Source organism: Apteryx rowi, unplaced genomic scaffold, assembly GCF_003343035.1.
Source record: "Apteryx rowi isolate R43461 unplaced genomic scaffold, aptRow1 scaffold_210, whole genome shotgun sequence".
NCBI lineage: Eukaryota > Metazoa > Chordata > Aves > Apterygiformes > Apterygidae > Apteryx > Apteryx rowi.
Window position 1 is genome coordinate 1396369 of NW_020448420.1, and position 15549 is coordinate 1411917.

Here is a 15549-nt window from a genome sequence, read left to right on the forward strand (position 1 = left end):
CCGGGCTGCGACGGCGCCGCCGGCTTCGGCGCTGCCCGCGATGGAGCCGCCTCGGGAGCAGCAGCCGCCGCCGCTGCAGCACCCGCTGCCGCCGCGGCCCCGCTCGCACACGGTCACCACCACCAGCAGCTCCTTCACCGCCAACCTGTCGGGCAGCTCCAGCACCCTCGCCTACGACAGGGAGTTCCTGCGCACCCTGCCCGGGCTCCTCATGGTGGCCGAGATCGTGAGTCCCCCGGGGGGGGGGGTCCGCCGAGCCCCCGAAACGCCGCCCACACCCCCCTCCCCCCTTCTCCGAGGCGGAAAGTTCCGCTGGGGGCGCGGGGTCGCTCTGCGGCCGGGCGGCGTGGGGAGGGGCTGTCGGGCTGGCCGGCGGCTGCGGAGCCCCGGGCTCGCCCGCAGGCGAAGCGGGTGCCACACCGATAGCTGTTCCCCCGGGGTGTCCTGAGGGTTAATTACACAACTTATCTTCGTTTTGCAGATCGATAAAGAACATTTCTTTATGCTCTTACTGATAAGATACGCCTGTGCGATCAGGATACGAACTAATACAGTTTGGGTTTGCTAACAGTTTTATTTTTTGCACCTCCTTTACAGGATGCCAGTGACTATATAAGCAGTCAGACAAAGTGAGGTTTAGTTACTTACCTTAAGTAGTAAATCACTGTAGCACTGGGATTATCCTGTGGGAATGCTTACCTCTCGGTGTGCTAAGCGGCAGATATGCAGCATCTCTGCTTAAAAACAATGCATTTGTTTTGTCTACTCATCTACAYTATTAATAATTAAGGATCTTAGAAAGCTTGATTGCCCCAACTGATCTTTTGAGTTTCCTGTTTGACAGTTTGGCGATGGAAAGATCGCTTACTTGAACAGATAAATCTTCACGGCTTCAAAACACTGCGCTTCACTACAGCAGTGGAATGACCGTGTTATTCGTCGGCTTCAAAGTAAAGGAATCAAGCAAAGCTTTAGGCTGAGGTGCGATATGGGACCTGTGGTGGGAGCAGTGCGGCCGGGAGGAGGCTGTGTGTGGCGAGATGCCTGCTGATACGCGGGCGAGTGGTGGTGAGCATGGGAAGCCAGCGGCTGTTAGCAACTGGGTAACCTGTATGACAGCGTGGACAGCAATTCTGGCAATCTTTAGCAGGTAGTTCACACAGCAGGTATGTTTCAGTTGTTAAGTACGGTGTAGGGGGTGCTTCGATATCAGTGTTATGCTAGATATATGAATAATTATTAGTTTTCAAAGGAAAAGCTGCTTTCTTTTCCATTCTTTTTCGGTTAACTAATTGCAACAAAATTCTTAACTTTTCTTGTACTTTATCTGAACAGTAATCCAAGCTGCAGTGGTAGAGAGAGACCCAAAGCTTTTCCCAATCCCTGTTGGAATGTCATATATTCAACCTGGCTCTGAATGCTACATCAGCTGCACTTACGCTGAGCTACATAGCTGTTAGACGTGGACGAGCTCTTGCTTACTGGTGACTGGAACCGTGTTTTATAGTTTGTGGTGACAGGTGGTGATATTTCAGTAGCTTTCCTCTCTAAACAGTGATGATGGTTTTTAAGGAGACTTTGTTTTTTATCAGCCATTCATGACTCCTAAAATAATTATAAGGGGATTCTTCTGCTGCCTTTTTGAGGTGCGTGGGTCCCTAGATATGGCAGTGCCAGTTTTGGTTTTGAATTTCACAAGTGCTTCAGTGAGAAAACACTTACCAGCTTCAGAGCTACATGACAGACTAGTGCAGAGTTATGTCACCACTACAGGCTTCCACTTGTGTATTTGTATGGATCAGCAGTGTGAAGATGTGCGGCTCCTGGCCAGCTCAGCTGAGCTGACAGAAGTCTCTAATGTAGGTGAACTTATATGGGCTTGTGATGATGTAGCTGAGAGGAGGGAGGACAGTTTTAATATAAAGGTAAAAGCAGTAAAGCAGATCATACAGCAATAAAACACTGCTAGATAGTGCCTTTGAGGCAATACTGCGTGTTCTTAACCCCACTTACTTTAAAGGAGGTGGGGTAATTGTGCTGTGATTTTAAGGCAAAATAAAAATACACTAATGAATACCTTGAGGTGGAATTAATTGAAATAAACTAGTTACTGAAAGAAATGATTGACTTTGTGTGTGTGTACATATATGTGTGTGTGTGTGTGTGTGTGTATTTATTTGTTTATCAAGGCATTGGATTTTGGTCAAGCCATCACCACCAGGTTTGTATGTTCATTCTTTTCCAAGAGGAAATGTGCTCTGGCGGAACATGACTAGCTTTACACCAGCTCCATATATCAAAACTGGCACTAAATCGGTCAGTTCCTGCCTGTTCTGATCATCCTGTACATCTGAAAGTTGTGACTTGCTGGCACAGCTTGGCTGTTTAAGGTGTTACTGACCCTCATCAGCTGTCAGTGCTGTCCTTCTGCCAGAAGTTGCAAATCTGTAAATGGGACAGGCTCAAATGTGTATCCGTATTTCAGTGTCAGGAGTTCACRATCTGATAGATCATTTTCAGTTTATACACCAGGCTCTGAACTGCAGCAGCTATGGTAAGAGCAACACCTTTGCTCCTGCTGGACCTGCTCTGCAGATAACCACAGGACGGACAGGGAAGATGACTGTTTTCTAGTAACATCTTTTACTGTTGCAGCTGTTCATCTGCCGAGCTCCACATTCATTAGGATGCTATGTTAAAGCTAAGCCAGGGACTTTAAACAAGAACGCTAAGTGTTCTGATAGCACTGTGGGACTGCATAAATATTTGATTATTGGTGCTGTCAGTCAACAGCACACACGCAACAAGCAGAGTACAGTTTGTGAGTCCTGGTTCTGAAACTGGAGCTGTAAAGGGCAACCCCCGTGGAATTTTTCTAGCAAAGAGAATGGAAAAACACTAAGTTGCCACATGTATTAAGTCTTCTGATCCCTTAAATGGAGGACCTTGCTCAGATTTTGCCCCTACCTCCCTAGTTTTGGTGCTGTGAAAATGAGTTAACTGCTGTGTAGATTCCCACTTGGATTGGTAACCTGCTTACTTTTGCACTGAGGCTGTGATTTAATGGCACAGTAAATTCAGCTTTAACAAACGGCTCCTAGTAAGAGATTCTTTGCAATGCTGCAAACCCTGGTCTGCTATTAACTCCATCTACTGGTTCCAATTTGTTCAGAATGAGTTAACTTTGTAAAGATGGGTTTTATGACAGGTCAGGTATTATCCATCCTTATGTAGTGGGCTTAAAGCCAGCATAAATCAGGGATGAGCTTGTCTGTGCTTATTCAGCAGTAACAGATTTGTGTGCCCAGGCCTGGTTCAGCTTAACTTTTGTAGCTCTGTTTGGTCTAGCACTGCACACACCTAGTATGAATGAACGCAGGGCGGCAGCCGAAAGCGTTGGCTAAATTACCTGGTGCTGACAGATTTCCATTGCCTTTTACATCTGTCTCCATGACAAGGGGACAGGCAAGTGTCCCGCTGTTCACTAGGAAAGAAATGTAGAGGGGTCAGCTTATTTCAGTGCAAAGAACCGTAGAAAATGCAGCTGGATTTCCAAGAAAGGCTTTGGGAATGGCATAAAACACAGCTTTGGTGCACGGCGGCTAATCCAAATTAGCTACATACAGAAGTAACCATGCTTGTTGCACAGGGCAGTGGCCTGCCCCTCGGGAGACCTGGATTCACTGGTCTTAGCTGTCTGGGTGGTTATTGACAACTGACTTAATTTATCTGCGTATCTGTAATTTCTCTGAATGATTTTTCCATTCATAAAATAAGAAGAGTGGTAGAAACCTTTGTAAGGCACATTGAGATCTGTTGGTGAATAGTATATAAGAGGTAAGTGGTGGTGCATAAAGTCTTTGATTCAGATGTCAATTGCCTGACTTAACACTGCAGTAAAACTATATCCTGTAGAAAAAGATGGATACTCGTTCCCATAGCATAACCCGCCAAAAAGGAGGATTTTATGTTTTCAAAAGAAGCAAGTATAGCAGTTTCCAGAGATGTCTTTTGAGTGTTTCTTTTCTGTACAGGATGATGGCCTAGAAAGACTATGTATTTGTCTTCCTGGGTTTTTTATGGGTAAGATAAATGATGGCTAGGGATGCCTCCTCAGAGCTTTAAATCAGCTTCTCAAGTCAAGCATTATGGATCACTTTGCAGAAGTGGAGAGTTTTCTGGTTGCTATGGATGTAGTTATAAAAATATTTACTTTCTAGCATGATTACACTGATTCCTTCAGGTTGTTGCTTCACACCAGTGTGTTGCTAGATACCATATCTCTCTTAACGCTTGCCCTAGTAATTTTAAGGTTTGTGATGGCTATTTGTCCATAACAAAAACAAACACTACACAACTTGAAAAGGTTTGGAAGGTTGTTATGCTATAGCTGCAAGTGAAAACTTAYGATGGTGTAATTTTCAGTAAATTGTTATTACAGTCACGTTTCTTTGATATACTACTGCCCAGAATAAGACATGTACTTGAATTAGAAACCTGATATGAGGTTATTTGAATTATTGGCACCACATAAAATTATGTTTCAAACCCTCATTTCTGGGCAAGAAAGAACAATTTTTGAAATTCTCTTTATCACTGTTTCTTTCCTTTTCAAATGTAAGACCTTTAAGGGCTTAATTGGAAAAGAAATTTTGTTGGATTCTCTTATTCTGATAGAGTAGTGAGCCTCAGATTATTAAACTATCTTTTTGGTTCAATAGAATTTTTTTTCTTTTTTTTCTTTTTTTTTTTTTTTTGAGAGGCATAAAAATCTTTGACAGGCTTTCAGGTTTTAAATTAGTTAAGAACAAAATAATATAAATGTTAATAACAACAGAAATAATACAGTGGGAGCATCTACTGTGAAAAAGCTCAAAGGTAAAAACTGTACTTTATTTTTAAAGCTCTTCAGGCAGTCAGCATTTTCTTCTTAGTCTTATGCTTTCTCTGACTGCTGTTAAGAGTTTTGTGTATGTGACATGGCCTTATAGATACCATGCTCCTCCTGCACCCAAGAATTCTTGGAATAGCCCTCAGAAACACCGAGGGAGCTTCATAAAGCCCCTTTCCTCACCTGAGTAGTAGCCAGGCTTTTTCTCCTCTCGGGAACAAGAGAGTGTTCTGTTTATTTGTTTTTATAATTCAGTTTTTACTCCAGCTGAAGCATCTCTGCTTGCGTGAAGCTGACAGCACTGAGGCACCTTCTGATGTGCTGAAAAAGTGCTTTGCCTAGAAGAGATGTACACAAGCTTGGGTTAAAATGCCTGGTTTTGAATTACTCACTGAAAAAGGTGATCCTGTTCTAGGCGATCGTTTCATCCAGTAGCTTTGTCTCTCTGCATATGAATATGAAAATACACAGAGTGAAGTCRAGGCATTCTCCTTCACTCTTGATCAGACCAAACTCTCACCAAAGTAAAGTGTCGGTTCTCCCTTTTTTTTTTTGATGCAGTCATTCCCCCGCTAGCCCACACTGTCCTTGGTCTAGTGGATACGCACATCTACATGACTTCCATCTTCCTTGAGGATCGTATCATTGTTTGAAGTTCTGTTTCCTTAAAGGTCTTGGGTTTCCTGGATGAGATCAGGGTGTTTCCTTGGGAAGAGAGGATTGTTTGGGTGACACACAAGAAAACAGAAGCTTTGAAAAGTGTTGTGTGGCATGTGCTCTAAGCGCAATGTGAGGATCGACATGATAAGAAAGCAAAAATGCCTCTCAAATTGAACACAAACATTTTACAAAAGGTCAAAAATGCAAAAAATTCTCAATACCTCACAGTTAAGGTGGAATATGTGTGAAATGTCCTTATTTCTTCATGAGAAGAATGCTTTGAAGGCATACTTAAACATAAATGTTGTTCTTGGATGGATAGTGAATATAATAGACATTCCTTCTCCCTCACCCCTCCCAAATTCTAGAAAATAATCTCTCTCTTTTTTTTTTGTACCTACAAAAATTCCTACACAACCCAAAAGTCTTTTTTTTTTTTTTTTTTTTTTTTTTTTTTTTTTTTTTTGCATTTGGTCACCTGGGTCTATGTTGGTGAAGAGAAACACGCAGTCCTCCCATTATTTCTAATGGAACAGGTGCAGCTTCCTAGGCGCTTGGCTTTGGAGAGCTGTTGTGCCTGGGAGCATGACTCATGTGCCGATGAGCGCAGAGGTATTTTGCTGGAGCCGTTGTGGTCTGAGGACAAAGGCTTGTGATATTGTTGGAAAAATTTAGGCTTGCATCCCTGAAAACTGCCTTGTTTTTCCAACTATGCCAGCTGGTCCAATAAAAAATATTATGGAAGCTATATATATATATATATTTTTTTTTAATACAAGTCCAACGTACCTGGAAATTGTACCATGGGAACTGAGCTGCTTGTGAAGGGAGTTGACGGTGGTATTGTCAGATACAGCAAAACATGGATATTTCTGATGCTACTTTTTGCCCTAAAATGAATACAAATCCTGGACTTGGCTGTTTCTCTTTTTTCTGGTTTTTCCCCTGCCCCCCTCACCTCATGTTCTGTTCTCCTCTTTCTGCACTAGAAATTCTCCCTTCCCCTTGTAATGATTTATTACACACTGTTAAGACCTCCAGTGAAAGGATCTTAAAGTAGTGAGTACCTATCAAAAAGCTTCTCAGTGCCACGTAGGACAAAGGAAATATAGTATATTTGCCTGCAGTGTAGCAAGAGGGTGAGCAGGGAAGGGAAGGAGCGCAGAAGGTTAATTGACTGAGTCATGCAGGTCTCTTGCAAGACTGTAAATGGCTCCCAGGTTTCTGACAGCTGGTTTTAACCATTAGCAATGTGCTGCTTCTGCCTTAACGGCAGGTGCCCTTCACTCCCGCCCTGGGATGCCGAGAGCGTTCCCGTATACTTGCAGAGCTTGCTGATGTGCCCGCTCTGTCCTCCATCCCACGGTGCCCATGCAGAGCCGGAGCAGCCTCGGCAAAAGGTTTCTTCTTAAAGATTGAATTCTCAAAACCAAAGAAAAATTCTCGTAGGGATTCGGAGCCCTTCTGAACTGAAAGCGTAGCAGGAGTTATGACGTGCTCCCCTTGTTTGGTGAGTGTGTTCTCGTTCAGTCTGCTGTTCTCTCCTGGGAATAACAGTACCATAAATTCAGTTTCTAATGATCCTGCTTTTATATATGTGTGTGTGTGTATTTTCTTCTAGCTTCATTTTTCTTTTGAATAAAGTACATATTGTAACAGTGTGATACTTCTGCGCTTGTTCCAGGTCCAGGGAAGCAGTAGAAATTGTGCCCTTGGAGAGGGCACCAAGCCCTCTTTGTAGGGTCAAACAGCAAATAAATTTTAGAGTTGATCAGACGTTATACGAGGCAGCGCTGTTCAGCTGTAGCCTGAGCCAGCTCCTGTGAAAACTGTTAGCGCTGACCCACCTACCTCTGAAATTGGGGCTCTGGCGAAGGAGGGCCTGAGGAAGGAAAGGATCAAGTCACAGCTTTCAGCAGGAGCTGGGTCAGGTCCACGGAGGGCTTGGTGTTAAGTTTGTTGGCAAACTGAAAGTGGCTGGGGTTTTGGTTGCATGTTCATTAATAGCATGTCCAGGTTTTCCCAGATCACCTCATTATAGGGATCTGGGCATGACCACATTTTTGCTGAGTTAGAGCACAATGTTGAGTGTTTACACTGATGTTTTTTGCTAGGTATGGGTGTGCAGATGACACGGATCGGACAAAGCTTTCAAAGCAAAACACAGTTTCAACAAACTGGTGCCATTAGAGGGAGGCTGTACCACTCCGCGCTTTGTTCTGGGTAGCCACGTTTTTGGTCCAGGATGAAGTGTGCTAAAACGAGGTTTTGTAGAACTGAGGTGAACTGAGCTAATGAACTAAGCATGATAAAAATCAGCAAGATGTTGTCACAGTCTTTGGATATATCATAATCAAGTTACAAAAAACAGATATATTGAAAAAATCCTAGTTAGGAGTAGAAAGAGACCATTTGGGGAAAACAGTCTCTCTGATCATACTCTGGCAATTGCTGTTTGTGTTCACTTGATGGCTTTAGTTGATGTGCACAAATTGAAAACCCTGTCAAGAACCCTGCTTCATACCAAATACCTGAACACGTGACTTATCTGTATCATCAGTTTCAAATGGGACTGCTTTGTCCAGGCCTGGATTTAAAGAAACTCAAGGTGACACTGTTTGGCACAGATTCTATTTATTTAGCTGGGAAACTGGGCAGCCAGCAACAGGGTCCCCTTTCTTTTCCTTTATGTGTGTGTGCACGTGTGTGTGTATAGTTGATTACATTAGAGAGTCCCCTTTATGTGTATTTTAGCAGCATCCTACCTCTTTTTTCATTCATCAGGAATGCTATTCCCAAGACTGCAGCTCCTGCAGCAGATAAGAAGTTGAATGCTGCAGTTTTGGCAGAAGTACGAGGAAATAGGGGAGAAACAGTGTGTTGCAGGCAGGATTTAAGTGTAGGGGGGCAGTGGAACAACCAAAAAAAGCCTCCAACAAAAGAAAACCTCTGCCATGTGTCTTTAAAACGACTCTTCCACTGATAAAATCAGCCTTGCCTGTCTCAGACTGGAGACAGCCTTGGCAGAGCAGACTCTGACAAGGATCAGGCAAAGGGAGGGTGAAGCCAAGGTTTGATGCCTGCTACTACTGCTGTGGAATTGGAAAGCAAAAACAAATGCACAATTGTCTCCTGTAGGCTCAGAGAACAACTACAACGTGTGCTGGGGAGGGTCGTGTTTTTATTAAATTATTGGGGGGGGGGGAAGGGGAGCCCCCGCCCCTAAATGACAGTATCTGCATTTATTTGGTTTTAGTTTAATTTTTAAACCATAATGTGTCTCTATGCCAGTAATTTCATATGCTGTGGCAAAGAGCTTATGGGTGTATAGGCACATACAAAACCATTAAAAGAACATTATTAGGTCATAAGCTCAAGGACTTGGAAGTTAAGAAGTGCCAGCGCTGAGGTTTGCTCTGGCAGTGTGGGTTTGGTATTGCCTGGTGCGTAGACGTTAAAGTCCTGTCAAAAGCAGCATGAGCACATGCTATTTTTGTCAAGGAAGTGCCATCACAGTCATTGTGCAGGACAGTTTTTCTGGGCATGAATGAGGACATTTGCATACAACACTGGGGGAGGCCTGTAGCGAGTAAGGCAAGGGATTACTCAAAGAGAAAGGATGGTCTCCTAGCTAATCGCTTTCTTGGAAAAAATGATTTTTATCTCCTGCATTCCTGTGTGATGCTAGATAGAGCAACTAAGCCTGACATTTCAGTGTGTGTTTTTTCCTTTTCTTTTTTCTGGATCCCTGACTTTGGATCTGAGGGGCAAAAGAAATGATTATTTCCAGCTGCAGCCTAAGCCAGTAGGAGCTATGCTCTGAAGAGACAGAATGCAGTGCCATGTTAAGCACTGTGGTGAAAAAAACAGTTTTCCATCAAAATTTGGCAACTAAAATTAGTAGGTACTTTTGACCTTTAATTTTAGTGCACTGCCTGTAAAATGGGCTTACTGTGCTTCCTTATCTCACAAAAACATGTTTAATAGTTTAATAAAGACCTGTGAGTGCTTTAAAAGAGCCAACATGGAAATAAAGCCTGTGAAAGCAGGGCTTGAGTAGCATGCAGGGAGCAAGTCTGCAGGCTTGCAAATAGGGAGAAAGCAAAATCTTGGATGCATACTTAACTAGAAGATATTTTCACGTATGTTTGTATCTGTCTCTCTCCTGACCTTTCCTCTGCCTATTTGTCACAGTTACCTTTTTTTAAGTTACTTTCCCCCCCCCCCCCTTCATTCCTTCAAGTCTTCTTGCCCAGCAGCTCTGGGCAACTTGCTCAAGGCCTGCTTTGCAAGAACTTCATCTGAACCCTTCTTCTTGAGACTTGACACAAATAATTAACACAGAAGTAGCAGCTTTTACCATAAGAATTTGGCAAAACAGGGTCTTTTGATAGGAAGTATGAGACAACTGAAAGAACAGGCTCTGCTCAGTATGAGATGTCTGTCTTTAATGGTTTCATAAAACTGTAGGTGGACAAAATTATGATAAAATACTGTAGTATTTGAAAATGGTATTACAAATACTAATAAAGTGGTTTAGGAGGTTATTAGTGAAAACTGACATGTTTGGTTCTTGTATTGCTAAAAGTGATTTTCTTTGAACAAATGCTTTTGGCTGAGTTAATCATAAATGCCATAGGCATATGGCAGGTTGGACAGCCTTGCTTTTTGTCACGTCTACCACTACCTTCTGGTGATCTCAATGAAAGATTTCAGAAAAAGCTAAAAAGTTCTTAAATATAAGAAATCAGGATATGGGGAAAAGAAGGATCTCTGTTGGGATCTCTGATTTACAGTTTGTAGCCTTGCTGTGTGCATAAGCATTATTCATTGGGCTGCATGATAGAGTTACAACAGCTATTTACCATTGTAGAGCGCCGGTTGACCTCCAGGATGAAAATATTTCTCCTTCCCTGTGGTGTTACTAAGATATAGTACAGTACAAATAGATACATTATTAGCGTTCTTTTTTTCTTCTCCTAAAGCATAARAGTTTGACTAATGTCAAAGTCTGAATGCCAAATTAAATTCCTATAGGACAGAAAAATAGCTGTCGTTGAGAAATTACTGTATTTAGTTTTGGGGGAAAAAAAAGAAAAAGTCACAATCCCAATTTTACGGTTTCAAGTTAATTCTTGAGTTAATGGGACTTGACTTTAAAAGGGAATGTGCAAGAGGAAACTAATGACCCACTTGAAAAGAGACAGAGTCTCATGTGGTGTGTTCATCTGCTTGAGTTATGACTTCCATTCTTGGAGAATTTAATTCATATAGCGAGGTGGTATACTGCGAACATATGCTTTTGAAACAACTGATCTGTAAAGCAAACGGACACTTACATGCTCCCTTCTAGCAAAAACGTAATTTTCTCTAAAGATGTGTAAAACCAGTTTTAAGAATATGACACAAGCCTGTAGAACTATAATTGAACTATGAGACTTGCAAAGAGTGCAAGAATGACCAACAACTTTTCATGTTACTGCTTACACCTTCATCGTTCCATTCAGTATATTTAAAGAAGTTTCCCCATTTGTCCTCTCAGCAAAAAAGTAAGGGTAGGAATCTTAGCCACTAGAATAAGGTTTCCAAACATGTTCACATTTGGGATTTCTTTCTAGACTTTGGCAGTCATAAAACATGAGCAGACACTTGCACAAAGACCTGGGCATTCTCTTTCTGTGGTCACAGAGGACTATCTAGCAAATGTTTGCCTGGAGTAAGCAAGGCAAGATAATGTGTTAGAGGTGAGATGAGGACTCTTAGACAGTGTTTTACCAGGTCAAGTTAAAATTAAACAGAGTACACAGCAATAAATGAGATGGAATTCTCTAAGCTTGGTTACAAGCTATTTTTCACTTTCTTATTAAGCTAAATAATCAAATGTTAGCCTCAAAAAACCCAGTATGTCTAAAGTCATTTTCACTTTGAAACTCAGTGTTTTCTATTGATTTTTCAGAATGCCTCATCAATTCAGGTCTCATTTTAAATAAAAATTGTGGAGAAGTGCATTTTAAAAGAACATAAAATTTCTCTTTGCAGTGGCCGCTGTTTCTGTAACATTATATAGGGAGCCTACACAAAGCAGGTGGCGCTGAGAGGAGGTGCAGACAGAATCCAAACGGATTGATGGGAATGAATTCAGACTAAGATCTAAGGCACACAAACAGTGTTGTTAGGAAGATGAGGTTATAATGAATCTTAATGCTKTTAAAACCTGTTGCAAATTTCCCATTGACTTGGGTCATCCCAAGATTTCCGCACATGAAATAAAATGAACATGAAAACGTAGTTTCCAAGAAGTTTGTATACGCTAATGAGCGCTCGTATTGTTTGTCGCCTCTTAAGAATCAACAGCTTCTTTCCGACAGTCATTTCCTATTTGCTTGTTAGCATCTGGGACGCTCGTCTCCATTGTTTCTTCTGCTGGGATCTGAAGAAAAGCTGGTGTGCCCAGCTTGCTCCGGTTGTCTCTCTTGCCTGCAATAAAAGAGATCACCTCCCTTCAGACCTTTCCTCTCCGATACCTCTGTGTGAAGGTATTATCAAATTAGATTGAGATTAGAGGGGCCCAATTAAAACTTTTTACTTTTTCTGTGTTTGACCTACTGTACTAAAACTGACTTAAGCAAAAATTAAAGGCATAGTTAAAATACTTTTCTTACTAAGATCCCCCAAACACTCCTGTAGAGCACTGTCTTGCTATCAGTTGTTTATCCCTTTCATACACAAAGTTTCTTTGGCTTGAACAGAGTAGCTGATAGATAGCAAAAGGGGAAGCTGTGCAGGTCCATTCCTCAACCTTGCCCTTTTATGACCCAAATGTCTAATTTACATATTTCTTTAAAGCTCCCTGTAGTCGCGCATGCCACAGTACAAGTAAGTATCTCATTTCAGGATGAAACGTTAATCATTTTGTTACACCCACATCACCATATCCCTCATGGTATTATTAAATCCTAGGTGTCAAAGCAGCTCAACATCACAAACGTCAATCTAAACATGTTCCAGACCAGCAAATGTATGCACCCAATGGCTCTCCTGCCTTATCGCTTCATCATCAGACATGTGCCTTCTCCTGTATCAAAGGCAAATCATTATGCATGCTCTTGTCCTCCCTTTTCCTTTGTGTGAACTAGCAAAGCTCCTGGCTACTGATGTCTTTCAGTAGTTAAATTCCTTTCTACTTTCATGGTTCTGTTTGCTGAGACCTGTCATATTGTCTGCAGTTGGAAGGTATATTTTATATGTCTGTGTTTGCACAACATTCATCATGGAAGGGTGAGTTTTTGAGGTGTGAGGTTAGAAAAATATGAGTGTTTTGATGTAGGAATAGTTGGTAGCTTGAAGAAAGGGGCGCCTGTAAAATACTACTTTTGCAGTCATTTTTGTGAATACTCTAAAGATTTTTTTTCCCTCTTTGGTTTGAAACAACTAATATAATGCTTTGAGGTGGGGGCAAATGTGCTAAATATCACTGATTGCACACAGGCTTTTAAACAAAATGCCACAATGTCACTGTTAAGGCTTATGGCCTTCCCTTACCCACTCAGTGGGAAAACAGGAACTTCTGAGTGGGAGGTAAGTAACTGAAATGCTTGAAAAGAATGTTTTTATGTAAGACTGGTGACACCTATTTATTTTATCTGTACTATTGTAATTCTAAGGAAGAAAATACTGGGTAGAAAGCTGTGATCCAAATTTGCAAAAAAGGAGAGGGGAAAGGTGGAAGCAGAAATTAACTAAGTAAATATGATTCAGCTGGTTGTATGTATTGAGGATGGTATAATATAAATAATGCTACAGAAAAAGGGTTAGATTTTCATAAAAAACACTTATAGGTGGGAATGGAGCCTGCTATTAGACCAAAGCCGACCCTTCAGCCTGTAAACTTGCTGCTAGTGAAGTGCAGCTCACAAGCAGATAGCCCTCATCAAAGTTAATGGCTGCATTTTTGGACTTCGGTACTGTCAGCTGCCTGCCTTTGCAGGTCATAGCTGCCTCCACTGACCCAGTAGTTGACCCAATCGTGGTTGCTGATACCTTAAACCATGACGAAAGCTGATCTGAAAGCCACAGGGGCTGTTGGCTTGCAAGCACTTGCAAATTCAGTGCGAAAGGGTGACAAGGTGGCTGCCCTCTAGTTATCTATCTTGCTCTTCTGCTGATGGTTAACAGTGTAGTACCGTTGTCCACTTGGTTCACAACTTAGTCTACGCTTATGCAGGAGGCCATACCCTGAAACGTTGCCAAATGGTCTGATCGGCTGACTCGGCTTCAGAGACTGTCATGGAGGAGTGGGGTGGGACAGAGCAGGATGAGGTGGAGAGCAAGCATAATAAAATAAAAATTTTAGGTCAATGTTTAGATCTCATGGTGAACAGATTTGCCCGACTTCTTTAGGACAAAATACCACTTTGCGCTAGGAACATCAGCGGGCTTTACTAGATACGTGTGCGGTTTGGATTGGTTTTCATGTTAGTAACATACTTGTCTCCCCAAGGAAAGTGCCGTGCCTGACAAGAGCCAGAAAGGGAATGTGTGGGGAATAATATTCCACTGTGGTGTGTGATTGCTCAAAATGCTTCTTTTTCAAGAGTGGGACATCTACTAATCCATGGTAATGCCAGTAGTTTGCAGCAGTTCCAAAATCTGTGGCATGCTGTGAGAAGGTGGTATGGCTACATTGGCTTTTTGTTCCCCTGCTGCTTGCCTGAGCTGTGTTGGCAAATCAGATTTAGAGACAGATTAGGGGGTTTCATGCATACTCCACTTCTATCAGCTGCATTGCAGGGACAGGGAAGCGTAAGCGCACCCGGTGAGAGCAGCAGCCAAGAAGGACCTTTTCCTGTTTGTTTCGTGGCTTTTCTGTGTTTACCTACTACAGGAAGCAAATTTAGAAGCTCTTATTTCAGGCTAGTAGCTGTCAAATGCGGATGGTTGAGAAGGTTTCCATGCCTTGCTGTCCGCTGCAGTTCACAGTTCAGCGTACGGTGGTAGCCCACACCAGTGATTTGTTTACCTCTGCTATGCTGGGCATTGGAGTGCAGTAATTCAGGCGCAGCTTTGTGTGCAGTTCTGTCATCCGTGCGGGGAAGCAACCTCTGACAGGAAAGCAAAGCAGACCTCTGAGGGCATTAAGTCATTTCTGCTCGGTTATTTAAGCCTGAATAAACCAATGCCCTCAGGCCCTAATCTTTTGTTTTTTCTTGATTGCAGATTTCTTTTCCTTGCACTAGAAAGCTGACTTTTATAGCCAGTTGTTCTGTTCTTTGTTTACACAAGGCCCATTGAAGCAGTTGCAGAACATTATACCCTGGCACACACACAGGCATATACACTTAATTTATGACTTCGGTAGTTTGAATTTCAAGTGTCAGGTGTCCCACTGAGCTTTTTGCTTTGCTCTCTTATGCTGTATGCGCCACTCTAGTATTTACCACAGGGAGCACCCTGGTTGTGGGAAGTTCTTCAGACTTGTGGATTTTTCTCTTCCAAACTTTAAAAATAAAGTTATGGGGCACTGTAACAAGGACAACTCTAAAAGCATGATGGAACCACGGTGTTTGTTTACATGTTTGTCCAATTAATTTTATTCCATTGGCATTAATATTTTCACTTGCATAGAATTCTCTATCTTAAAGTTGCTTTTGCACCTGAAACTGCTTTCCGAGCATTAATGACTGGAATCTATGTGAATGAAATGTATGGAACTGCATGACTGGAAACTGATTTTAGACAAATTCAAATTAGAACCGCAGCTGAGGTTTTCAACAATGATAATAATTGGCATTACGGCAGTTTATGTAGAGTCAAGGTGAATCCTTCTATCATGTGCCATGTTTAAATCAGGACAGGATCTCTTTCTAAAGAGCATGTTTTAAGCCAAAATCTTTGGATCATTGCCCAGGTGGCCAAAATGATCCTTTCCTACTATGAAATCTGTGAACACAAATGCCTCCAGAAAGGCATACACAAATATAAAATATTTATAGCCATGC

At 42.1% G+C, this 15549-nt stretch overlaps 1 protein-coding gene across 1 annotated transcript in view; it reads left to right on the forward strand.

The window, feature by feature from the left end:
* The first annotated feature begins 6 nt into the window (after nt 1-6).
* Nucleotides 7-15549, forward strand: part of CMTM8 (CKLF like MARVEL transmembrane domain containing 8) — a 37511-nt gene continuing 21968 nt past the window's right edge. The window contains exon 1 of the mRNA XM_026064212.1: nt 7-226. Within this exon, the coding sequence (XP_025919997.1) occupies nt 41-226 (186 nt within the window). The 5' untranslated portion in view covers nt 7-40. The remainder of the gene's footprint in view (nt 227-15549) is intronic.